Source organism: Neovison vison, chromosome 6 (assembly GCF_020171115.1).
Source record: "Neovison vison isolate M4711 chromosome 6, ASM_NN_V1, whole genome shotgun sequence".
Taxonomy (NCBI): domain Eukaryota; kingdom Metazoa; phylum Chordata; class Mammalia; order Carnivora; family Mustelidae; genus Neogale; species Neogale vison.
In genome coordinates, this window is record NC_058096.1 from 220,283,609 (window position 1) to 220,309,824 (window position 26,216).

Below are 26,216 nucleotides of genomic sequence, written 5' to 3' on the forward strand. Positions count from 1 at the left end.
CACACTGGCCCACTTCATTCCTCAAGTGTGTCTTCATCGGGGACCAGATGGCCAATGAAACGTGCTAGGCTTACAAACAACACGCTGGGTGTGTTTCTGAGCCACGGGGAGCTTCGGGCCAACCTCACCAAGCTGGGCAATGGCTCGTATTCGAGGCCTCTGTAGACCTTTTTATTGGCCATCCTGAGGCTCCCGGGACCCAGTGGGGAGCGGGTGAGGGAGTCAGGGAAAGAATGCTCGGGCCCTGGCCTTGGGCAGAGGAACAGGAGAGAGGACAAATGAAGCTGACTGAGCAGACGGGGAAGACCGTCAAAGGTTCCCACCCAGTTCCTGTTGCAAGTTCAAGTTCACGTTCTGAGCAGAAGTGCAGACCCGCACATGGGCCCGCGAGAGTGTGTCTAGGGAGCTCAGGTGACTACTGTCGCTGAGGAGCCCGACCAGCAGAATTTAGAGATTCCCAAATTTGCTGCAGAATGTGGCTGGTCAGTTATCTTTGGGGCCAGCCCTTTCCCTGTGTCCCCTGTCCTGCCAGGCGGAAAGGTCAGTAGATTCAGCCTCACACCTTCTAGAAGGACCACCTGACCTACTGCCCTCATCTCCAAGGACCGCTAGCGTAGCAAACCAGAGCTTGCGGAGAGAGGCCTTGCCAAAATGTGCTGGCGCTTACCCTTTGCGGCTGAAAACTGATTGCCAGGTGGGTTTTTTATTTAACTTGCTGGTACGGAAAATTCAAACATCTGCGAGATGAACACAGAGTATAATGAAGCCGGTGCCGCGATTCCCAGCTGCACACTTACCGTCACTCCGCCGCCCCCCCATCCTCCTCTCCGTGATTATATTTTCACACTGTCTTTCAGGTTAAAATTTACATACCATAAATGCGCAAATCTTGACTGTCTGATACTGACAAATGGGCATTCCACGTAATGCACACCCTGTTCTCATGGAGAACGTGTCTGTCCACCTCCCCGGAAAGTCCCCGCCTATCCCTTCCCCCTCGGTTCCTGCTCCCTCTACACCGATCTGACTTTTCTTTTCTTTTTTTTTAATTTATTTTATTTTTTTAAAAAGATTTTATCTATTTATTTGAGAGAGAGACAGAGCACAAGCAGGGAGGCAGGCAGAGGGAGAGGAAGAAGCAAACTCCCCACCAAGCAGAGAGCCTGATGCGGGGCCCGATCCCAGGACCCAGGGACCATGACCCCAGCTGAAGGCAGACGCCCAACCCACTGAGCCACCCAGGCGCCCCTCTTTTCTTTTTTTTTTTTTTATTAAAGATTTTATTTATTTATTTGACAGAGAGACAGCGAGAGAGAGAACACAAGCAGGGGGAGTGGGAGAGGGAGAAGGAGGCTTCCCGCTGAGCAGGAGCCTGATGTGGGGCTCGATCCCAGGACCCTGGGATCGTGACCCGAGCCGAAGGCAGACACTTGACTGAACCACCAGGCACCCTTGATTTTTCTTTAAAAAAAATTTTTTTTAAGATTTTATTTATTTGTCAGAGAGAGAGCGAGAGCGAGCACAGGCAGGCAGAGAGGCAGGCAGAGTCAGAGGGAGAAGCAGGCTCCCTGCGGAGCAAGGAGCCCGATGTGGGACTCGATCCCAGGACGCTGGGATCATGACCTGAGCCGAAGGCAGCCGCTTAACCAACTGAGCCACCCAGGCGTCCCTGATTTTTCTTTTAAGCCTTCGGTTCATTTTGTCTGTTCCACATCATGTACTCCTTTGGATACAGTTTTTTGGACTCCGCGTAATGACTTTGAGACTGACCCGGTGTTGTGTATGCCCACGTCCGTCTGTTTGTATTATTCAGAGATAACCCGGGAGTACTCCTCTACCCGCGCTCTCGCCACCTCTCTTAATGGTTGCTTTAGTGATTACAATCTTCATCTTTTACTTCACACAACCTGCAGTCTCTCATCTCCTCTCCTGACGATGGGCATTAGAGCTATTGCGCTGTTTTGGCTGTTGTGAATAAAATTGCTGTAAATCTGTGTGTACAGGACTTTCTGTAGACGTGTTTCCATATTTCCTGGATGAACACCTCGGAAAGGAATTCTGGGCTAATGGGTGGGCTTAACTTTCCAGAAAACTGTCAAACTTTTTTTTTTTCTGATCCGATTCTATCATTTTACATTCCTACAAGTGTGTGAGAGATATGATTTCTCCCGGTGCCCACAACATTGGTTATTGTGAGACTTATTTTAGCCATTCTGGCAACAGTTTACTGGTATCTCATTGTGGCTTTAATTTGCATTTCCCTAGTGATTAACACTGTTGGGCGCCATTTTATATACTTGTTGGGCATCTGGAGATCTTTGTGAAGAGCCTGTTAGGGTCTTCTGCCCATTAGGTTGTCTTCTTATTATTAAACTGTAGGAGCTTTTTACATATTGTGGATAAAACCTTCTGTTAGATACATGTTTTGCAGATATTTTTTGTAAAGCCCAGACTGTGGCTTAAATGATTTTTGTGTGTGTTTTAAGAAGTTTATTTATTTAGGGCACCTGGATGGCTTGGTCGGTTAAGTGTCTTCTTTTGGCTCAGGTTGTGACCCCAGAGTCCTGGGATGGAGCCCGGAGTCTGACTCCCTACTCAGCAGGGAGTCTGCTTCTCCCTCTCCCTCTGCTCCTCCCCCTGCTCTTGCCCTCTTTATGGCTCTGCTCCCTCTCTCAAATAAATAAAATCTTTTCTTTTAAAGTTTATTTATTTATTTTTAACATAATCTCTGTACCTGACATGGGGCTCAAAGTAATGACCCTGAGATCAAGAGTTGCGTGCTATTCCAACAGTCAGCCAGGTGCCCCTGATCTGTGTTCTTGAAGTCTTTTAATGGACGAATTTTTCAGTTTTCACAAATCTAATTTATCGAGTTCTTTGGTCATACTTACTACTTTCTGCATTCTGTCTAAGAAAATTTGCCTACGCCTCTGTGTTTTCTCGTAGACGTTTCACAGTTTTATCTTTCAAGCGTAAGTCTAGGATCTAATTTAAAATCATTTTTGTGTGTGGGACAGGATAGGAATTGAAATTCATTTGTTTTCTTCTTCCCATATGGATATACCATTTGTTTAAACAACCTTTCTCTCTCTGTTGAATTGCCTTGACACCTTTGTCAAAAATCATTTGAGGAGGGAAGGAGTTGGGGCTTCGTTAAGGAAAAAGAAGCAGTTGGAAATGTAAGTATGGGTTATTATTTTTATATTGCCGCCTTTGGTTTATTAATATTTCGTGTCATTTTTGCATAGGTGTTCAGGAGCGACATTGGTCTAAATACTTCTCTTGTGATATCTTTATCAAGTTTTGGCACTAGGCTTTTGATGACCTCCTAAAGTGAGTGAGGTATTCCTTTCTGTATTTTCTGATGGAATTTGTGCACTAACTCCATTTTCAGTGTTTTATAGCATGTAGCAGCGAAAGGCTCTGTGCCTGAAGTTTTCTTTGTAAGGCTTTCAATAACATATTCAGTCTGTTTGCTAGATACGACCTTCACATTTTCTGTTTCATCTTTGTCAGTTTTGGTATGTTGTGTTTTTCCCCAAAAAATGTTCATTTGATCAAAGCTGGTGAATTTATTTTTTTTAAAGATTTTATTTATTTATTTGATAGAAATCACAAGTAGATGGAGAGGCAGGCAGAGAGAGAGAGAGGGAAGCAGGCTCCCTGCTGAGCAGAGAGCCCGATGCGGGACTCGATCCCAGGACCCTGTGATCATGACCTGAGCCGAAGGCAGCGCCTTAACCCACTGAGCCACCCAGGCGCCCAAAGCTGGTGAATTTCTTGGCTAAAGCTGTTCATGCGTGTTCCTTACGATTTTGGTTTCTCTAAGATTTGTAATGGTATATCTCATTTCATTTTTCATGTTGGCAATTTGGGGTTTTTTTCTTTTCTCTTTCTTATCAATCTTTTATAGAGAGTTGTCCATCTTTTTTTTTTTTTTTAGACTTTTTTAGAGCAGTTTTAGGTTCACAGCAAAGTTAAAAGGAAGGTGCAGAGATTTTTTTTCCGTGTACTCTCTGCCCTTACACATGCCTAGCCTCCCCCTTTATCAACATACCCCCACCAGAGTGGTGCATTTGTAGACAGGACTTGCACTGACATGACATGTTGTCATCACCCAAAGTCCATAAGGGACATCAGGGCTCCTGCCTGACGTTGTACATTCTGTGGGTTTGGTGGATGTGTGATGACATGTATCCACCATTATAGTATCACACCGAGTAGTTTCTCTGCCCTAAAAATCCTCTGTGCTCCACTGATTCATCCTTTCTTCCCCTTAAACCTCTGGCAACCACTGATCTTTTTACCCTCTCCATAGTTTGTCCTTTTCCAGAACGTCATATAGTTGGAATCATACAACACACATGGACTTACTTTTACTTAATAGTATGAATTTATGTTTTCTCCGTCTTTACATGGCTTTTATTTCTTTTTCAAAGAAATTTCAGTTTGGGGAAAATTTTGGTTCTGTCATTTTCTACATGGTTTGTGGAGTTTTATTTCATTTTTTTTCCTTTATTATTTCCTTTTTCTGCTTCAGTTCAGTTTGCTTGTCTTTTTATATGGCTTCCTAAGGCTGAAAACTTAAATGATTGATCTTTAAGCCATTTTTTCTAATTTGTTTATAAAACTGAACATTTCCTTCTAGGAACTTCTTAGCTACATCCCTAAATTTTGATATATGGTGTTTTCATTATTAATCAGTTCAAAGTATCTTCTAATTTCCTTTATACTTTATTCTTTGCCTATGGGTTATTTTAGAGGTGTTTTTTAAATTTTCTAAATATTTAGCATTTTTCTAGACATCTTACTGACCTCTAATTTTTTTGTCTTATTGTATAATTCAATCTTTTGAAACATATTGAGACTTGTTTTGTGGCCCAGAATATGACCTATCTTAGTATATAGTCCTTGTAACATTTGAAAAGAACATGCAGGTTTGGTTGGTTGTGCACTATAAACGTTAGATCTCTGCGGTTGATGGTGTCACCCAGATCAACCATTATTGCTGTTTTTGTTTATTTTCTGTCAAGATTACTGAGAGAAGAGTATGTAAAATCTCCAACTGTGACTTTTTATCTATTTTTTCCTTTAGTTCTGTTAATTTTTTCTTTGTGTATTTTGAAGCTATAGTACTAGGTGCTTACACTAATATAATGATTATGTCATTATCAGTTTATGAGGATGAAATGTCCCTCCCTCATTATCTCTAGTAATATTCCTTGTCTTGAAGGAATTTTGTCTCAGTATTATAGCCACTTCAGCTTAATTAGAGTTTGCATGCTGTATCTTTTTCCATTCTATTACTTTCCACCCATGTGGGCCTTTGTATTTAGTAAGTGTTTCAGGGGGCCTTGGTGGCTCACTTGGTTGAGCATCCAACTCTTGGTTTCACCTCAGATCATGATTTCAGGGTCATGGGATTGAGCCCCATATGGGGCTCTATGCTCAGTGTGAAGTCTGCTTGGGGTTCTACCTTTCCCTCTCCCTCTGCCCTTTTTCCTCACCCCCTATTTACATATACTCCCTCTCTCTTTCAAATAAACTAATAAATAAAATCTTTTAAAAATTAAAGAAGGTTTCTTTTAAAAAGGCAGCATATCAGGGGATCTTTTTTTTTAAAAGCTGAGGCTGACCATTTCTGTCTTTTCATTCAAATTTTAATCTATTTATACTTAGTGTAATTATTAATGTATCTGAATTTAGGAAAGCCATTTTGCTATTTGTTTCATCCTTTTTTTTCCCTATGTTCTTCATTAGCTGCCTTTTTCTGAGGACAGATATATTTAACGTTTCATTTGCTTCTTCATTATTTTTTAAGCTACATGTTTTGGGGTGTTTTTTTGTTAGAGATTACCTTAGGGATCTAAGGTGATCTTAATGTATACTATATATAATGTAAAGATACATCTTAAAGTATCTTTAATTTATCACAAATAAGACTACTACATGTAAAATGCAAGAACCTTGCATGTCTAATCCTATTTACCCCTCCTCAGTCCTGTGCTATTATTGTTGTATAGGTCACTGCTGCATATGTTACAAAAACACACAATAGAGTGTTATAATTTTTTGTTAAATAGATGTATTTTAAAGAAATTAAGAGAAGAAAAGGGAAAAAATACACTCCTTTGTAATTACCCACATAGTTATAATTTCAGGTGATCTTTATTCCTTCTTGAAGACACAAGTTTACCATTTGGTGTTATTTCCCTCCACCCTAAAGGACTTGCTTTTGTGTTTCTGATAGTGTAGGCAACAAAATTTCTTAGGTTTTGTTTATCATAAAATGTCTTTAACCCACCTTTCTTTTAAGAGTAGTTTTGCTGGGTATAGAATTTTAGGTTGACAGCTTTCCCCCACCACTTTAAATATGTCATCCCATTGTCTTCTGGTCACTGTTGTCACTGATGGGAAGTTGGTTACCATCCATACTATTATTCTTTTTCATAAAAGATGTAGTTTTTCTTTGGCTGCTTTCAGAATTTTCTTTTTCTTTTTTTTTAATTTTAGTGGTTTAACCATGATACAGCTAATTTGGTTTTCTTTGTATTTATCATTCTTGGCTTGATATCTTTTGCCAAATTTAAGAGATGTTTGGCCATTCTTCAAATATATCTTTTTCCTCTCCATTCTCCTTTTCTTCTGGGACTTCAGTTTCATATATGTTAGATTGCATGTTCTGTTCATTTTCCTCAATTTTTTCCTCCTTTCAGTTCTTCAGTTTGCGTTCCATTGATTTCTCTTCGAGTTCACTAACTCTTCCTTCTGCCATCTCTAATCAGCTGTTACGTGTATCAGTGAAATTTCCCTTTGAGTTATTGTACTTTTCAGCTCCACAATTTCTACTTCTTTTTTTTTAACAGTTCGTCTTCCACTGGCATTCCTGTATGTTCCTATATTGTACATATAACTTCCTTTAAGTTCTTGGACATATTTTTAGTAGCTGCTTTATCTGTACCACCTGAATTGTCTTGGTCTGGTTATAATTCACTCCTCCTCTCTTTTTCTTGGGTATAGGTCATAGCTGTTTCTTCTCATCATCTGTGGTCTGTATCGGACCCTGGATATCATGAATGCTATGTTGTGGAATTTCTGGATTCTGCTGTGCTCCCCCTGCTAGTGTTTATCTTGGCTGGACTCAAACCCTGTCCCTCATGCGAATATCTTTTTTAGCAGCAACTGAAATCTCTTCTTAGTTTGTTCATCTTTGAGCTGCTGGGTTTCCCCCCAAACCCCTGGTGTCTTCCCCACACAATTGTGGTTTAGTCAGTTGGCCGAAGATTTGGATGGACTCAAGGCAGATCTGGGGGCATGCCCCCTCTATGGCTCTCTCTCTTTCAGGATTTCCTCTTAATATTCTGAACTCTCTCCTCTCACACTCAAGACAACCAGGCTGTTGCTTTCTGCACTGAAGCATTCATGGACTGGGGCGTGCCCCTGGCAAAAATTCAACAATCACTGGTCTGACTGTGGCAGAGTTCTTTCAAGGGTGGACTCCCTGGCAGGCTCTGCCTACCTCGGCCACCCTTGCCCCACTGTGTCTTTAAATTGTGTGTGTGTCTGTGTGTCTGTGTGTCTGTGTTGTGTGTTTTAATATTTTGTTCAGATTTTTTTTAAGATTTTTATTTCTTTATTTGACAGAGTGAGATCACAAGTAGACAGAGAGGCAGGCAGAGAGAGAGGAGGAAGTAGGCTCCCTGCTGAACAGAGAGCCCGATGTGGGGCTCGATCCCAAAACCCTGGGATCATGACCTGAACCAAAGGCAGAGGCTTTAACCCACTGAGCCACCGAGGCACCCTTGTTCAGATTTTTTAACTATTATCTACAGGAGGGTTAGTCCCACCAATGCTCTACGGTTACTGAAAGCCATTGCTGTTGGATGCCTCTTAATAAGCAATTTAAAAAACCCCTTAACTTTGATGTGTTAAGGGCCCTTGATTAATGGACCCAAATAAAAAAACAATTCAGAGAAATACAACTCAGGAAACTGGATCAGCTTATAGGCAATGTATGACCTTGGTTATCTTAGATGGGTAGGGAAGGATTTCATGCCCTCAACATACGGGAGCAGCCAGGCTGGCCCACATGGCATCTGTCAGTCTGTCTGTCTGATGCTAACATTAAGGGATGTGTTCACGGGGAGTAGAACAGTCAGTCTCAAAAGGTCATTACATTTCCCAGGAGAGTCCTACACAGCCTTAAAATAACCAGGTAGGTTGCAAATGACACCTTTTTTTTTTTTAATCTGGTTTTAGATTTCTTTTTTTTTTTTTAGATTTTATTTATTTATTTGACAGAGAGAGAGAGAGAGAGAACACAAGTAGGCAGAGAGGCAGGCAGAGAAAGAAGGGGAAGCAGGCTCCCCACTGAGCAGAGAGCCTGATGCGAGGCTCGATCCCAGGACCCTGAGATCATGACCTGAGCCGAAGGCAGTGGCTTAACCCACTGAGCCACCCAGGCGCCCCTGTAAATGACACTTTACATAGACTCTACGAGCAACACCATGTACCATTCAGTATACTGTGGTATGGGCTGTGCTAAGGAGACACGGAGGGATTTATTCATCTGGTAAATATTTACCGACTGCCCGGGTCATGCACAGCCCTGAAGCACTACCCAGAAGCCATTGCACGGGATGCTTTTGTCCCAGCTGTGCTCCTCATATATAGGTCCCTGCCTGAGTTTCCCGGGGCTGTCGTTCAAAGTATCCCAGCCTGGGGGGCTTGACCCTTCACAGTTCTGGAGACCTGAAGGTGTCGGCTAGCTGTGTTCTCTCTAGGGAAGGAGCCTTCCTGCCTTCTCTGGTTTGTGGTGGCCCGAGCCATCCTTGGCTTCCCAGTCCTGTTGCTGCATCCCGCCCTCTCCATCTCCGTTGTCACGTGGCCTCCTTCCCCACATGTCCTAGTCTGTCTGTCACAAGAACACCATCCTTGGGGGCGCCTCGGTGGCTCAGTGGGTTAAAGCCTCTGCCTTCGGCTCAGGTCATGATCTCAGGGTCCTTGGATTGAGCCCCGCATCGGGCTCTCTTCTCCTCAGAGAGCCTCCGGCCTCTCTGTCTACTTGTAGTCTCTGTCTGTCAAATAAATAAAAATCTTTAAAAAAAAAAAAAAAAAAAGAACACCGTCCTTGGATTTCAGGCCCGCCCTACTCCGTATGACCTCCTCTGGATCCTTACCTTGATTATATCTGCAAAGACGCTCTCTCCAGATGAGCTCACATTCAGGGACTAGGAGCGGCCCTGAGTTTCGGGCGTCACTGTTCAACCCAGTGCAACTCGCCAGAGTGACTTGTCCCTTGTGCCCAAACTCCTGTCTTCAGTTTCTAAGGGCTGTAACCTGGCTCCTGAGTTTCCAGGATTTGGGGATTTTCTTCATGACTTTATAGGCTTCAGGCGCTCTGCTGTCATTTCCCACCAGACGCTAATGCATTTGTCTTTACGGGCCGGCAGCTTCATCCTCCTAACAATGCGGGTCGTCCCTTGTGGCCCCTCCAATTCTGTCATGTTGGGGAGGTGGGGCCGCAGGGACTCCGCCCTGGACCCAGGGACCATGGACCCTAAGGTTTTGAATCGAGACAGTGCTATTTTTCTACCCATGCTCCAAACCCACATCGCTTCACCAAACCCAAATTACACGAACCAAGGACCAGCAGCTATGGTCTGTAGTCCAAACCTGGCCTGTCGCCCTTTTTTTCTAAATGAAGTCTTACTAGAACACAACCAGGATCTGTGTGTGTGTGTGTGTGAGCAGTGACCATTCTTGTGCCAGGACAGCAAAGTCTAGTAGTTGTAACAGGACCAGATGTGCCTAAAGTCTTTGGCAGAAAAGCTTTGGCGACCCTTGGCCTGAACACCGTACACTAAACAGGTGACAGACAGCATGGGGCAAACAGCGAGTTAAACTAGGAAGTACACTCATGTGAAAACCTGGCATGATCTTGAATAACTTCTATTCTGGAAGGTGCGTTCTGGCTCCAATGAGCCGAGCATGGGCTCGCTCTCAAGCCTCATGCTCTCCCGGGCTCCCCTGATTTTAACAAGACTGAGACTTTGAAGCACAATGATTTCTGCCTGCAAACAAGCTCCTGGCCTCTGAGTCAGCTTTCTCCCTCCGTCACCAGTGGATTCTCTCCACAGAGAGCCCAAGTCCAGCGATTTCCTCCCACTGCCGCCAAAGTGATGTGGGGGGCGGGGGCAGGTGACTGGTTTCGACGTTGGGGAGATCTGTAAATAAGACCTTGACTAAGCAGCTTCCTACAGAATGATTCCAAAGGTCAGTTCTGTTGGGAAGGCGCGGAGAGTGGGAGACCCAGAAATACACACTGGAAATCTCCATCTCTTCCTTCCCTGGAGGAGGAGAAAGCCGGGAGTGCCAGTCACCGCGTGGCTCTGGGGACATCTAGTGGTCAGGACAGAGTCAGGGAACCAGGAACCCGCCACAGGCACAAGCCACACCTCCACGGATCCATCCAGTGGCTCTTGTGGTACCGAAGGCTTTGTGGGGGGGGATGGGCGGAGTCCTAGAATCTTCCTTATCGGGGAAGATGGGGTTAAACCAACACTCAGAGATTAAACACCTGCACCCAGCTCTCTCCTTTCTTCTGTCATCAGCAGAGGTGGGAGTTCTTGCCAGGCTGGGAAAGCTTATGTGAACTTCCGGCGTCCGTCCTGGGCCCGCGGTGTGCGCCGTGTGCTGCTCTCGGGCCTCCCCACGAGGCAGAAGTGGGGAGACTCCACTTGATAATGGGGGGGCGGGGCTGCACCTGCCCACAAAGCCACGCCCTCTCCACAGTTCGCATATTTAACAGCTTCTCAAGGGCAGCTGGTTCTTAAAAAGCCAAGATCGTTTGCCTGTGACCATTTTCATGGACTGATTGTTTTGTATCCTCTGCCACGTTGTCTTGATATGACATGAGTCTTTCAGGGCGCCTGGGTGGCTCAGTTGGTGAAGCCTCTGCCTTAGGCTCAGGTCATAGTCCCAGGGTCCTGGGATGGAGCCCCGGAGTCAGGCTCCCTGCTCAGCGGGGGAGCCTGCTTCTCGCTCTCCCTCAGCTGCTCCCCATGCTTGTGCTCTCTCAGTCTCTCTCTCTCTATCAAATAAATAAATAAAATCTTTTTTAAAAATGAAATGAGTCTTTTTGTATAGAATTTTTAAACTACCTCTCTGAAAGACGTATGCATCTGGCTGCAAAGAAATACCCTTTTATGCTTTCTCGCAGGCGAGGATCTCTGGGAACAGAAGGCAGGACTTCTCTCCAGCCCAAGATAAAGTGCTTCTTCTTTTTTTTTTTTTTTTTTAATTCATTTAAGACAGAGCATGAGCAGGGGAGAGGGACAGAAGGAAAGAGAGGGAGAAGCAGACTCCCCACTGAGCTGGGAGCAGGATGCGGGGCTCCGTCCCAGCACCCCGAGATCATGACCTGAGCCGAAGGCAGACGCTTACCCATCTGAGCCACCGGGGCGCCCCAGATAAAATGCTTCTTTATTCCCACTGTCTGTCTCCTTTTTCCCCCCTTGAATAATGTCTGGAGATAGCGGGGACTATCTCTGGGGTGGGGCAGGCGGGAGCGCAGCTCTATGGGCATCTAAGGAGCGGGGGTCAAGGGTGCTGGGGTCCGTGTGTAGGAACCATCCAGCGCCACTTAGGGCTTCGCGATGGCAACCCCGCTCCACTCAGTCTCTCTCCGCCTTTCTTTAGAACTGAGCATGCAGAATGCAGAGGGTGGATCCGATTCGCCGGCTTCTGTGACCCTGTGTCCGTCGGCGGCAGCGCAGGCCCCCGTGGCCCAGCCGGTACCAGCCTCCCCACAGGTAACAGAGCAGCCGCCTGCTGCCTGGGGCTCGGGCTGTTCCGGGGAAACCAGTGTGGCCGGGGAGGGGGATCGCATCCTCTTAGGTTCTGAAAAGCACCCGATCTGAAAATCAATATTTTCCCAAATTAGCATGTCCATAGCTATTTGTTGAAAAGGTCCCACCAAGGACTCAAGGATATAAACATGAAAAGAAACCAACTTAGTCTGTTCTTACCCTTGAATGGAATTTTTCTCGTACCTGGGAAATGTCCCTTTTACCCAGGAAGACTTTATGGATAAGGCTAAAGATTGGTTAGAGTTCTAGCATTCGAATGGATATGGGCTTGAAAATTTGCAAGGAGAGACCTGCCACGTGAAGGCTCCTGACTTCCAGGCTTCTGCCGTGGGTGGAAATAGACCACAGGCCCAAACACAGAGCTGACATAAGACCACACAAAGCCGAGGGCAGTGGAACAGACTGGAAGCTTGGAGACGTGTGCAGAGGTCCACTGGGGCCATGTGACCCCTCACGAGCACAATTCCAGAAGTTAGAAGCAGGACACTTGATGAAGCCAGAAAAGCCCCATCGTTCCTAACTCCAAGTGGTTCTTCATTTTAGAATAGCTAATCAGACTCGTTCAGCTTCTATTTCTTGCAATAAAGCAGCCCCCCCGCCCCGCCCCGCCCCGTGGGCCTCGCAAGCCCAGGGTGCCAAGGAGCTGTGATCTTTCCCTGCCCACTTGAACCTGACCCATCAGCCCTCCACCCCTGGCTGCCTCGGCAGGCCTCAGACTCCTGCGGGCCGGGACCTGGCTGGCTGGTGCCAGGGGCCCACACAGCGTCCCCTCCCCAGTTCCAGGCCTTCTGGCCCTGCTAGAGATGCTTCCAGTCTCCACAGCGGCCCACAAGCCCATCCCCTGCCCCGCCCCCCAGGCACCGCCTCCGCTCCCCCTGCGAGACTTCCTGCTGTCCACTTGGGGCACTCCCTTTCTGGAAATCTCCAAGCACTCATGCTCATGGGCGGCCCTGCCTTCCCTCAGCAGTAGGAGCCTCTCTCCTTGCCAGAGAGAGGAATTCCTGCTGCCTCGCCTCCCCAGGCGCGCCCTGCCTGCTTCACGTCCCAGCCCTGTGCCGTCCCGCCCAGTTTCCCACTACTGCAGCCGCCCTCGGTCACCAGCCCCAGCTTGGGGCCAGGGCCGGGGAAGGCGATGTGGACAGTGGTCTGGGCGGGGGGTGGGGGGGTCCTTCTTATCACCGGACCTCCCAGCTTGGTGCCGGCAACAGCCCACGTCACCTTGCGGAACAGACAGACCCCAGGGAGGGAGAGCAGCTGGGGGCAGGTGGAGGCTCGTGCTCGTGCGTGTGAACGAGTGTGTGTGTGTGTGTGCGCGTGCGCGTGCGCGTGCGCGTGCACACACATACCATCCTGTCCTCCTGTCAGGCCTGCTTGTGTTCCTGGAAGGTGGCGGTGCTCTGGCTGTAATCCGTGTTTGCGACAAGGACCAAACTTTGAGTCTAAGTCTAAATGTCCTTCTCTCCTTCCCTTTTAGAGGGTGTTGGTCCAGGCAGCGGGCTCGGCTCCCAAAGGGGCCCAGATGCAGCCAATCTCCCTCCCCAGGGTCCAGCAGGTGCCACAGCAGGTAACCACGGCACAGGGGGCACGGGACACGTTAACCCTTAGCGATCTGGAGCCCTCTCTGAACGAGGCATCCTTTCCTGTTGTTGCTGCCCTTTTGTCTTTGATATCTTCAGTGCTTTGCCAGAAAGTTCTTTCAGAAGCTGTGTTTAAAAAAAAAAAATCTTTTACTGCAGATAGTTCGCCACAGGCCAAGAAAGCTGACGGTCTTTCATCCGTTCAGAGCTCCAGCATTCGGGGTCCAAGCCAGCACCTCGATAGAGCACTGGGGTACCGAGGTAGACACGCAGACAGAGAAGCCACGTTTCGGGACTGAAGGAACATGGAACTTGCTGGGGAAGGAAGCGCGGTGCCCTCAGACCAGTGCCGAGACCCAGGATGTGCTTCTGGTGAAACCCAGGGGCCCGGGAACAGAGCTGCAGGCCCTGGCCCCCCAGCTACACAGCTGCCCAGAGCAGCGGCTTTTCCTTTTCTGGAAAAGGCCAAATAGCACGTGCTGCGGCTTAGCGGGCTGGCCACCCGCCACCCTGCCGAGCGCGGCCTCTGTCTGCCAGAGCGGCTGTGGACCGAAGCGTGGGGGCGCGGCTGTGGGGGCAACCTCATGCACAAGGAGAGGCAGGCGGGACTCTGCCAAGGGCTGGAGGTCACCAGCTGGAGCTCGGTGATGTGCTGAATCCCAATCATGCGGGCCCTGGGAACCGGGCGCATTAGCTGGGTGACCGCGGAGACCAGACAGCACGCCCCTGTCCCTGGGGGGCTCTGGCTTCGATCGCTGATATGTTCAGAGGCACTGGTCTGAAGGCAACTGGGGCAGGTTTCGGGTCGTGGGACAGAAGCAGAGGCTTCCGGGAGGCCCACAGGGAACCAGCGGCTCTGTCTCAGCTCCGTGAGGGAGACGCGAGGGGCATCATGATACCAGAAGCTTCCTGTGGGGCTGGGCCTGCCCTAGCCTTTCTCTCTGGGCAGCTTGGACTTGCAGAGTGATTCTGCGTCTCCCCCCATCCCGAGGCACAGCCTGGCCCCAGCACATCAGTCCCTGGAAACTTCTCGGGGATGCTCCCTATTCCAGTGGCTGGTGCTCCTCCCACACCGCGTCGGCTGGTCCTAGGAGGGGGATCAGCCCTAGCCTGCCGCTCCACAGAGGGACTTAGAGGCCACAGTGAGACCCGGCCCCTGGTTCTCTCACCCCAGAAGGAGGTCGGATGGGGCATTTGTTAAGGTTCCCTCTGTAGGGAGGGTGTACGTTTCTGCACACGGAGCTCGGGCATCCCCCCCCACCCACGCCCCCCCACCCCGGCCAGCACCCTGTCTGCCGAGATGCTGAACTGATGTGGCCACGGGTGAGGGCAGGGGTGCAGCAGAATGGGGCGGGGGGCTTCCTGGGGCTCCTCTCCGCCTCATACTGCATTCTGCTCAGACTGAAGGTCTCCCCAGTGTGGTTCCCAGGACCCCCGCCCCTCAGGAGAGGGGTGCCAGGGCCACCCAAAGGGGACATCAGAGAGACCGTGTGCAGTATGACCAGCTCGAGCCCTCTGCCCTGCCAGGGATAAGGGGTGTCTGACCCTCCCCCCACCAAGGTCAAGTTCTGTCCACAGCTCTGGCTTCTGTCCAGCGGGACCTGCCCCTCTGCCCAGCGGCTGGCGGGTGGCAGGGACCTACCACCCCAGCTCCGCTCTGCAGTACTGGGCTCCCGCACCCCGGCCCGCCACAGAATGGGGGCTGCCTGCCTCGCTCCCGTCGGGAATGAGCCGCCGCGACCAGAGAATGCGGCAGAGCCATAGGTCGGGAGCAGCTCCACGCCCGTGGGGCCTCTTGGGGACCAGCTCTCCTAGTTTCTTAGTCGAAGGGACGGCTGGGGCAGGATATCGGAAACGTAGGAGTCAGTGTTCACAAAGGGCGAGGGCAGACGTGCCTGGGCCCCCTGCCCAGGAGCCCGCGTGGGTTAACGCCAGGTCCCCGATGTCGTTCCAGGTGCAGCCCCTGCAGCACGTGTACCCCCCGCAGGTGCAGTACGTGGAGGGCGGAGATGCCGTCTACACGAATGGAGCCTTGTACGTGGGTCTCCCCTCCCCTCGCAGACAAGCGTGGGCCACATCCAGAACTTTCCCTCACGACTCCCCCCACCTCTTCCCATTTGGGCCTGTGTGTGCGGGAACTTCTCCACCTCCTCTGGGTGATGTTGGACCTGGTACAACAGTCCTAGGGCAGGAGAGCCCTGCAGAGACTTCAGAAATCACAGGCTTGCCTGGTTCTCACTTCCAGAAAAGGCAGGCTTTCCACAAAACAAAACAAAATACTCCCCAGTCCAGCCTTTTAAGCCCGAAGATTCCGTGTTCACAGTCCAGACACCATTGCCCTCTCCACCTTCTCATCCGTGCCTGGGTTCACCTCTGGCTCTTTGCAATGTTGATAAAACTTGATTTTCTATTTGTCAAGGACTTCTAGAGAGTTCTGCCCTCGAACTGTGGGGTTCTTAGGGCAGAAAATGATACATTTTTCCATGAAGGTCATTGCGCTCCAGACGTGAGCCCTTTGGTTCGTTTGATTCCCACGACCTCCTTCCAGAAGTTCAGGGGTCGGGTGTGAGGGTTGGCTGCGGTGATGGCCAGAGCTGTGTGCGTCCCTGCCACACAGCACCGAGACCTGCCGTGCACACGCGGACCACGTCCGTGCCTGGATGGCCCGGGAAATCCAAGCGAGGTCTGTAGGTCGTCCCAGCGTCAGCTTCCTGAGCTTGACCTTGTGCTCCAGTTAGATCGGCTGTCACCCCGGGAGGCGGGACAGAGGTGCAGGCCTCCTGGTCACCAGTCAGTGGGGCCTCGCTGCCACTCAGAGGTGACTAGACATGTCACTAAGCCTCAGGCACCACCTTTTCCTGGGGCCAGCCCTACATGAGCAAGCAGAACCTAAAAATTTGTGTCTCACACCGCAGGGTATATCACTTCATCCAAATGGGGAAGGAATAGCAGACAAATTCTTGGTATCACTTAGAAATTCTTTTTATTCAGCAATTTCATTTGGTGAACACTTTCTGTTTTGCAAGAATCACAGACTTTTTTTTTTCTTTTAAGATTTTATTTATTTATTTGACAGAGATCACAAGTAGGCAGAGAGGCAGGCAGAGAGAGGCGGGGGAAACGGGCTCCTCGCAGAGCAGAGAGCCCGATGCGGGGCTCGATCCCAGGACCCTGGGATCATGACCCGAGCTGAAGGCAGAGGCCCCAACCCACTGAACCACCCAGGTGCCCCAAGAATCACAGACTCTTGAGGCAGTTGCTGACTTAGGACCGAGTCCTGTGTGCCCTTGGTCCCGCCTCCCCGAGCGGTGACATCTGTGACCAGAGCACGATCCCAGGAGACTGGCACTGGGACGGGCTGTCAGCTATCCCCTGGGCCTCATTCACACGTAGCAGCCTACACACCATCGCGTGCGTACAGGCGTGCGCGTGCGTGAATGTGCGTGAACGGCATGCGGTCGAGGCCATCCTACCCCGGGTACAGATGGCCCGTCACCACAGTAAGATACGGAATTGTTCCGTCTCCACAGAGGAGCTCCCCCTGCAACCCCATTACACACTTAGAACTTTTCAGCAATAGTTTCGATGAGTCATCCCGTGATCCTTAATATTTCCAGAAATGATCACTTTGAACTTCGTTTGCACCGCCCTGACATTTCGTGTCTGAGTGACCCCACGTGCTCGGTCTCAAGGGGCTCCAGCTGTAACAGGAAGTCTTGCCAGAGCCCCGTGGAGACTCAGAGGACGCCCTTCTCTCTCCCCGACAGACGGACAGCCTATGCCTACAACCCCGAGCCTCAGATGTACGCCCCCAGCAGCGCAGCTTCTTACTTCGAGGCCCCGGGCGGCGCCCAGGTGACCGTGGCAGGCTCCTCCCCGCCAGCGGTCCCCTCCCACAGCATGGTGGGCATCACCATGGATGTCGGGGGGAGCCCTATTGTCTCCAGTGCGGGAGCCTATCTCATCCACGGGGGGATGGACAGCACCAGACACTCCCTCGCCCACACCTCCCGGTCATCACCAGCTACGGTATGTACGAGGCTCGCGGGGGCAGCAGGGTAGCCCCTGAGTAGGCCCCCTCCGTGGCAGGGATGGTACATGGAAGGCATCCCAGGGTGCTGGAGCCCTCGCCCTGGCACCTGGAAGGGCGTGTGATCTGAGTCAAGTCTCCACCCCTGGGAACCAGGTACTCTGTGGCAAACAGAGGGCCAAAGGCACCCCCCACGCTGGGCACTGTGGAAATGGCGTCTGAGCCCGGCCTCACCGTGCCAGGGGGGACTGCCATCGCTGGTGTCGCTCTCCCGGAGGCCCAGGGCCCATCCATCCGTGTGACTGCTGGAGCAGACTAGGTTCAGCGCTGTCCCCCTTGGGAACCGCACCCACTCATTGCCGCCACACTCCTGCCCTAGGCAGTTCCTGACCTGCCTTAAAAGTCTGTCTGCTCTTAGAGTCTGTTTTCCATGCTACTTTTATCTTATTCAGAAAATTAATGCTGAGTAAATGTGACCCATTTTGGCATGCGGCCCTGAGGTTTGACACAACAACCTGATCCCACCACCTATACCCCTGGCGATGCTGATCCGCTGTCTGTCCCTTTCGCTCTGTCTTTCCGGGAGTGTCGCATACATAGAACATACAGTCAATGACCTTCAGAGGCTGCCTCTCTCACTCGCTGGGTCTCTTTAGAGACTCAGTCACGTCGTCTCGTGAATCAGTGCTCACTTCTTTGCCGCTGGGTAGGGTTCCATTGCCCTGCAGCTCGTCCATCCAGTCACCACTCGAGGGCCATTTGGGCAGTTTCCAGTTTGGGGTGATTGTGAAGAAAGCCTCGCTATGCGCTCACGTACAGGTGTTGGTATGGACATCTGTTTTCCTTTCTTTTGGATCGATACCTACAAGCGGGATTGCTGGTTTACACGGTAAGTGTACGTTGAACGTTACTGGAAACTGCCAACAGTTTTCCCAAGTGGTTGTACCATTTTGCGTGTCCCCCCGACCCCGTGATGTATCATCACCAGCACTTGGTGTTGTCAACCATTCTTCACTTTCCACGTTCTGATGGATGCGTCGCGGTGTCTCACTGTGGTTGATCAGCATTTTCTTGATTGCTGACTGTGGTAAGCAGCTTTTCACGTGCTTGTTTGCCTTTCATTATATCCCCTTTGGTGACCTCTCGGTTCAAGTCATTTGCCTGGTTTTTAACTGGATTGTTTGTTTGCTTACTGTTGAGTTTTGAGAGCTCTTTATGTATCCTGGGTACAAGTCCCCCATCAGATAAGTGATTGGCAGATATGTTTTTGTGTGCTTTAGAGTGTCCTTCCATCCAAAATTGTGTCAAGTGTTTCCTCTCACTTCACTGTTGTGTTGGCTATTTACATAATTTTAGAATTTTCTACAGAAATTTTAGGTCATCCTATCTATATCTACAAAAAAATTCATTGCGAGATTTTGGTTAAGCAGCATTAGACCTGTAGATCACTTTGGGGACAACTGACATCTTTCCCATGTTGGGTCTTCCCATCCATGAACATAGTATATATTTTTTTCCATTTACTTGGATCTTCTTTGATTTCTATCATCAGCATTTTGTAATTTTTTGCATGCAAATTCCATACATATTCTGTTAGATTTATGCCTTAATATTTTATGTTTCTGGAGCTATTGTATGTGGTGTTGATTTTTAACTTTGTTTCCAGCTGTTGATTTTTGGCTGTTGGCCTTCCATCCTGCAGCCTTGCCGAACTTACTTGTAAAAGCTACAAGACTTTCTTGTTGTCTGCAAATAGGAACAATTTTGTTTCTCCCTTTCCAATCAGGATGACTCTCCTTCCTCTTTCTCATTGTTTTGCACTAGCAGGACTTTCAGTATAGTGCTGGACAGGTGCAGCAAGAGTGGACATCCGTGCTTCGTTCCCAGTCTTAGGGGCAAGTGTTCAGTCTTTCTCCGCTAGGTGTGATGTTGGCTCAGGTTTCCATGAATGCCCTTTTTCAGGTTGAGGAAATTCCCCTCTATCCCTCGTTTTCTGCAAGTCTTTATCATAAATGAATATTAATTTTTGTCAAATGCTTTTTCTTCATTTATATGATCATGAGTTTTATCTTCTGTGCGTTGTTACTGTGATGGATTACATTGAGTGGTTGTCAACTTAGAAGATAACTTCATCTTTTGGAGTGGGGCTAACGAGCTCCTGAAACAGAAGATGATGCTCCTGTCGCCTCCCTGTCCTTTTGGTCCTCATGTGCTTTGGGGTCACCTGACATCAGAGAGCCTTCCTCCAACCCCGTTGTCTCTGTCCTCTATGTCCAGAGTGCTCCCCAGGACCCGGTTCTGTGGGCAGGGTGGAGAGAAGTCACTTGCTCTCCAGAGGCCTTAACGTGTGGGGCGGGCCCTGGTACACCAGCTTGCCCCTTGCCTCACTCAGTCCCTGTAGCCCACCAGGACCTCGGCAGCCACAGGCAACCACACATGGCCTCCCTTGGAGGACTGGCTGGTATGAGAAAGCATTCCTCACAGACCACGTTAACTATCACGGACACAAGAGGTTCAATGTCAATGAGTCAAATCAGTGCATAATACCAGAATATCCTAAGATCACGGGTCACAGATTTCCTGAGAAACTACAGCATTCTCCACGGTCCACACTGTCCTGTTGCAAAGAAGTGTGCAGCCCAGAGCCTGGGCAACCCGGCTACCGTGGTTTCTCATCTGACTTGTTTCAGAAGATCCATCTTTTTAAATCCTTTGGGACTGCATGAATGGACTGTGTTTGACATCCCTCTCTATGCGAGCCCCGGGAGCGGTCATCTCAGAAGGCAGTCTGATTCCTGACCCTGCCCACGCTGTGCTCTCTCGACTTGCTTCGGCATGGGAACATCTCACACGAGTGCTGCAGAGATCTGAGGGGCTTCCCAGGAGCTGAGAATAAGAACAGCCTTGAGATGGCAACAGAATTGCAATACGTCTCCGGCCTCCCACAGCTGAGACCTGCCAGCTTTATCCATCAAGAGTTTTGGGACCTTAAATTATTTCTGGAAACAGCGTGAAGACCAGAGGGAATCGCCCGTCCAGCCTCAATGAGAGATCGCAGACTCTGGGGGGTGCAGATTTTCTTGAGTCTTTATTTCATCAGTGTTCCATAAGTCTTAAAACCGAACGGCCCATACGAGGACTGCTGGAGAAGACCGTCTGCTGTGGCACTTAGATGAACCACACGGAGCCTGGGTCTAAACCCAGAGGCTTGCTCTCGCTGTTTCTGCCCAGGAGTTGCCCTTTGGGTCATGTCGAGGGGACGCTGGAGGCTTTCGGGCTGCACTAGGTAGAGACCCTGCCATCCTGGGCTGCAGGAGGCCAGGCCATGCAAACACGGGGCCCCCATGGGCCACACAGCACGGACCGATGAAGACAGCATTCTAACCAATTCTTACAATAAAAAATATACAGCCTTCCTGCCCCTGGCGGGGACCGTGCCATTGCGGTGGTTCATTAGTGTCTCAGGTCTGGCCCTCAGGAAGGATATGCTGACCCATCTGAGTGGCGTCTTTGTAAACTCTTCGTTTCCAGGAAATCGGAGTCCTAGGTCACTAGTAGCGGCGGCCCTGGGTATTCAGATCACACAGAGATCCGGACGGTGTCCGCCCTGGCAACTCCGCTCGGGATTGCCACGCACCGGGTCCATCCGCACATGCCGTGCCGAAGCCAGAAGGGTGAGGTGAGGTCACCTCGGAGAACAGCGGCGGGCGGTCCTGAGCTTTCTCAGGCTGCATTCTGCTACCTAAAGAGCTTGCGTCCGCTTCGTGGCACCTGAGGTGACTTTCAGATATGCCCAGGACCGCACCGTCAATTTCTTCCTCCCCCAGATGAAGGGCAACCCGCACATGCCGGCTCTGAGAAGCCGGGGTGTCAGCAGCCCGGCCCCCCGGGACACTTGGATTCTTCAAAAATCCTGAGATCTGGTTCCCGATATTAAAAGACACACTGCTTAGGGCCCTGAACTGACAGATTCGAGTTCTACGACATCCAGCCTGGAGATGCGCTGCTTGAAATCACAGGAATTTCTTTCCTGGCATCATCAGAAACTCAGCTCCTCCTTTCCAACACGCAAGGAGCGTCTCGCCCCTGACCACCCGTGCGTGGGTTCAGAAAAGTCAAATCTCGTCATCTCTCTCCAGCTCACCAGCGCGGAGTCCAGGCTGGGGAGGCCGGTGAAGGGACCATTGCGGCTCCCTGGGTGCGGCCTGGCTGCCCACACGTGCGTCTCCAATCTCCCGGCCACTCCTCCATGCGGCCCGCGGGCAGGCGTGCCACCGCTCCGCTCAGAGTTCACGATGGATTATCAGTCGCCAAACATGTCTTCTCTGCAGCCTGCATTTCCAGTGAAGACGCGAATATCACCCATGTACCAGGCATTTGCCAGAAGCTTCCTCATTCTCTGCACATCAGAGCTTTTGTCCAACTGTCAGAGGAAAAACTTTGCAAGCAAACGCACGCTGTTTGAGAAAGGCAGTTTGCCCAGAGCACATCTGCTTTGCTCTGGGACTCAAGTATTTCTCATCACTTTTTTCTTTAATTTAATAGACTTCTTTTTTTTTTTTTTTTTAATTTTAAGCGCCACTTTAGGTTCAGAGAAAAATCAAGTGGGAAGTCAGAGAATCCCCATAGCCCCCTCCACCCCCACACTCCCATGGTTGCCCTCATTAGCCTTTCACGGAAGTTTGGTACCTTTGTCACCTTCCATCTCGACCCACGGTTACTATTAACTAAAGCTCGCAGTTCCCATTAGGCTTCGTGCTTGGTGCTACACATGCTGTGGGTTTTGACACATATTCAATGAGATCATCACTTCGGAAGCTGGTTTTGCATGTTTCTTCGAGGAGGTGGGAGCAGTACCTGGGTTTATTCAGGAGGGCTGCTTTGAAAGAGATCTGGGGTTTTCATCTCTCTCCTGCCTCCGGTGACAAAGTTGAAGAAGGAGAATGTCATCCTGGAAAGAAAGCAAGAAAGCACGCTGTGGCGCTTATTCGGAAACGTCGCACATAATTTAATTCTGGTATTTTCTTTCGTGGCTGTGGATGCGAAAGGACCGCAGTATGTGTGGCTCTGGATGGGATCCCGGACCCGAAAAAGGACATCAACACGTGGTCATCACATTCTAATGAGGTCTTTCATTGACTCATCGCGATGAATGGGGGCTGGTTTCTGGGCCTTGATCCTTGTGCTGAGATCATGCGAGACGCAGACGGAAAGCCGGCCGAAGAGTACACAATTCTTCGTGCTCCTTTTGCTACGTTTTTGGAAGTCTGGAGTTATTTCCAAATGAAAAGTTTAAAAATTCTTTAATTCAGTAGACCTCTATTGCTTAAAGTTCTAAGAATTGTGAGAACGAAACAGGTCAGCTGCTGAAAATGATTACCAGTAGTCCGCAGGGCGCTCACAGTATCGTGCGCTATCCCCTCTATGCCCACGTCATTTCTTAAAAGTCAGTTTAACAATAAGGTCTAATACGTCCGTAACATGTAATTCTTGGTAGAACTATGGGGCAGCGGGGAGCAGCAGACTACAGCTGCACAGCCCAATCCAGCTGGCTGCCTGACTTTGGAAATCAAGTTTTATTGGCACATGGCCACGCCCACTCCTTCACTTGTTGTCTGTGGCTGCTTCCCAGTCCCACGGACAGAGTGGAGTAGTTGTGGATGGAGACTGTCTGGCTCACAGAACCCAAAATATTTACTTTCTGGCCCTTTACAAAAAAAGTTGGCCAACGCTTGATCTCTAAGAACTGGCTCAGAAAGATAATCACAGAAGGTTCCGTGATAGCAGAACTGAATATGTAGCACAATGCTGCTGTTGCTCCCGCAGTGGTCACTGTGGCCCCTGGCAGAGGGGACCCCTATCCAGTGGCCCTTCTTAATGAGATTATTATGTTATAAATGGAGTGGCCACTTGGGCATATGCTCATGACCTCAGAGAAGTAACCTCCACCCTCCCTCAGGAGCCCCCAGGACAGTCCTTACAGCAGGTGGCATCTTGCTAGGGTTATACATGAAAGGAGGGGAATTTTCTAAATAGTTGGCTTATTTGAATATACTTGGGAGCTCTTAAAATGTGTCTGCTATTTGCTATTACGTTAGGGTTCTTGAGACACTGTATCTCTGATCGGGAGTCCTTAAGTGTTCTCTGCCCTCCTTCCAGACAAGCCCTTAATGTGTGACATGTGTCCTTCCCCTCTGCCCTTATTCTGTTCATAATTCATGTCGCAGAAACCAATATTAAGTGGCCAGTGAAAAAGGAATATTGCTGCATTGCACTGAGTGAAAAATAAAAATGAAGGTCCTGATAAGAAACGGAAGCATAAGCACACGCACAACACCAAGAGGGAGGGAAACTGCGCAAGTTCAGAAACCGGAAGTGATTTTCAAGAAAACTGCCCGGGGGATGGGGGGCGTGGGGCAGGGGGCACCACTGCGTCCATCCCTGGCTCCTCCTTACTGTTCCATCCGCGGGCCTGTGCAGAAAGCATTTTGATAAGTATTTTTAGATAGCAAAATGTTGAACTCCAGTCAAATATAAAATTAGTTTTTATTTATTTTTTATTTTTTTAAAATTTATTTCTTTTCAGTGTAACAGTATTCATTGTTTTTGCACCACACGGGATGCAATCCGTGCCCTCTCCAATACCTATCACCTGGGTCCCCCAACCTCCCAACCCCCGCCTCTTCAAAACCCTCAGATAGCCTCTCCAGCCACTGAGAGGATTGAGCCAGGCGGTGCGAGTCACTCTGGCAGGTGTGTAAGGTGTATAAGGAAGACCCGACTTCAAGATGTGCAAGATGCTCCTTGTTCTTGGAAGCAGGACCCGCCTCCTGCGCGGGGCTGGGCGGTGGCGCCACAGCGCCCTCTGCTGGACAGACGCACACTGCACCGTGCCGACTCCCGAATGTTAACCTCCTGGTCCGGTCTTGGGCGCAGTGCTGGGTGGTTTCCTGACCTTCACCACCTACTGATGTTTACATGAAGATTTAATTTTAAACACAGTGAGGGGCGTCTGGGTGGCTCAGTGGGTTAAGCCTCTGACTTAGGCTCAGGTCATGATCTCAGGGTCCTGGGATCAAGCCCCGCATCAGGCTCTCTGCTCAGCAGGGAGCCTGCTTCCTTCTCCACCCCTCTCTCTCTGCGGGCCTCTCTGCCTACCCGTGATCTCTCTCTGTCAAATAAATAATTTTTTAAATCTTAAAAAAAATAAAAAATAAGACACAGTGAACACCTTGGGAGTTTCCACTGTGCATTAAAATTTCCTGCACCCGGGGACTTGATTAGACCCTACTTAATAGCTATGGGTTCTTCAGAATGATCTTAGGCAGCAAGCCTTAATCTGTGATCTTTTCCACAATAGGGTTTTTAGCAGTCAGTCCTAAATATGTCTGGCACTCCTCTGGGTGTCCCCAGGACCCTCCCAGGGGCCCTAAGGGGTCAAAACTGTTTTCATAATAATGCTGAGCCATCAGTCACCGCTGGCATTTGTACTGATTGTGCAAAACCAACATCAGTGAGCCCCCGGGGCACAAATGCAGGTACAGAGCAAGGCAGAGGCATTGATGTCTCCCAGAAGTCACTGTGGTCTTCACCACCCTGCACTCACAGTGAAAAGGAAAAGAGAACAGCAGATGGCGTCCTGAGCTTTCCAGTTAAGGGGAACCCACGGTCCTTGGTGGGGCTACTAATTGCTGTGAATTGTATTAAATCTCAGTCCTAGAGTTGACATCTTTCCAATAGTCTGTGTGACAAAAGGCACTTGCGCTGCCAAAGGATGTTGACTGCCCCAAGGAAAAGCCGCCGGACAAGTGACTATGAGCCAGACCAGCCATTTTTGTCAAGAAACACTCCTTGAAGGAACAACGGACAAATGACGATTACTCAGACTTGGGGAACTGGCAGGCATTTTCTCAAAAATGATCGGCACGAGATGGATGATATATCCAGGAAAACAGCCGACTGATGTGGTTGCCAATACATTTTCAACCAAAGAAGAATTACAGTTTTGAGCTTAGCAGTGATATTAACCAGTGTGATTTTTCAATACCGTGTCATGAAGCATGTCCGCATTTGGAACATCTGCCAAGTCAGTGGACCAGTATTTTCCAAGTGACAAAGCCACGCATGTAGGGTACAGATCCACTCAAATGGCCAGGGAGAACAGTGGTTTTTTTAATTAGTTGTGTATTTTTTATCAAGGTCAAATTCACGTAACATAAAACTCGTCATTTTAACCAGTTAAAAGTATATGATTCAACAGCACTTAGTACATTCTCAACGTTGTACAATCCTTACCTTCTTTAGTTCTAGAACATTCTCATCAGCCTGTAAACTGGTAACCCTGATGGGTTAGCAGTCACCCCTCCCCCTCATTCCCTCCTCCTTCATCCTCTGGTAACTACTCTGCTTCCTGTCTCTGGATTTTCCTGTTTGGGACATTTCGTGTAAATGGCAGCATGCACTGTGTGGTCTTTCGTGCCTGGTTTCTTTCACTGAGTATCGTGCTTTCTAGGCTCACGCACATGGCAACATGGACCACTCCTTCCTTTTTGTGGATGCGTAGTGTTCCATCGTGCAGATAGGCCATGTTGTGTTTATCCAGTCATCTGACCAACCTGGGTGTTTTTCCAGGTTTCTGCCGTGGTGAATCACGCTGCTGTGAACATTCGTGTACACATTTTTCTGAACACACCCAGGAGCAGAATTGCTCGGATGTAATGTTTCACTGAGTTTATATGT

The 26,216-nt window shown here is 49.3% G+C and overlaps 1 protein-coding gene across 4 annotated transcripts in view; it reads left to right on the forward strand.

The window, feature by feature from the left end:
* Positions 1-26,216, forward strand: part of RFX2 (regulatory factor X2) — an 89,626-nt gene that overhangs the window by 39,106 nt on the left and 24,304 nt on the right. For 3 of the 4 annotated variants that reach the window (XM_044254437.1, XM_044254438.1, XM_044254441.1), the window contains exons 2-5: positions 11,701-11,813; positions 13,345-13,434; positions 15,402-15,481; positions 17,215-17,476. In XM_044254437.1, coding sequence (XP_044110372.1) covers positions 11,709-11,813; positions 13,345-13,434; positions 15,402-15,481; positions 17,215-17,476 — 537 coding nt within the window. In that variant the 5' untranslated portion in view covers positions 11,701-11,708. The remainder of the gene's footprint in view (positions 1-11,700; positions 11,814-13,344; positions 13,435-15,401; positions 15,482-17,214; positions 17,477-26,216) is intronic. The other variant, XM_044254439.1, reaches the window with a different exon arrangement.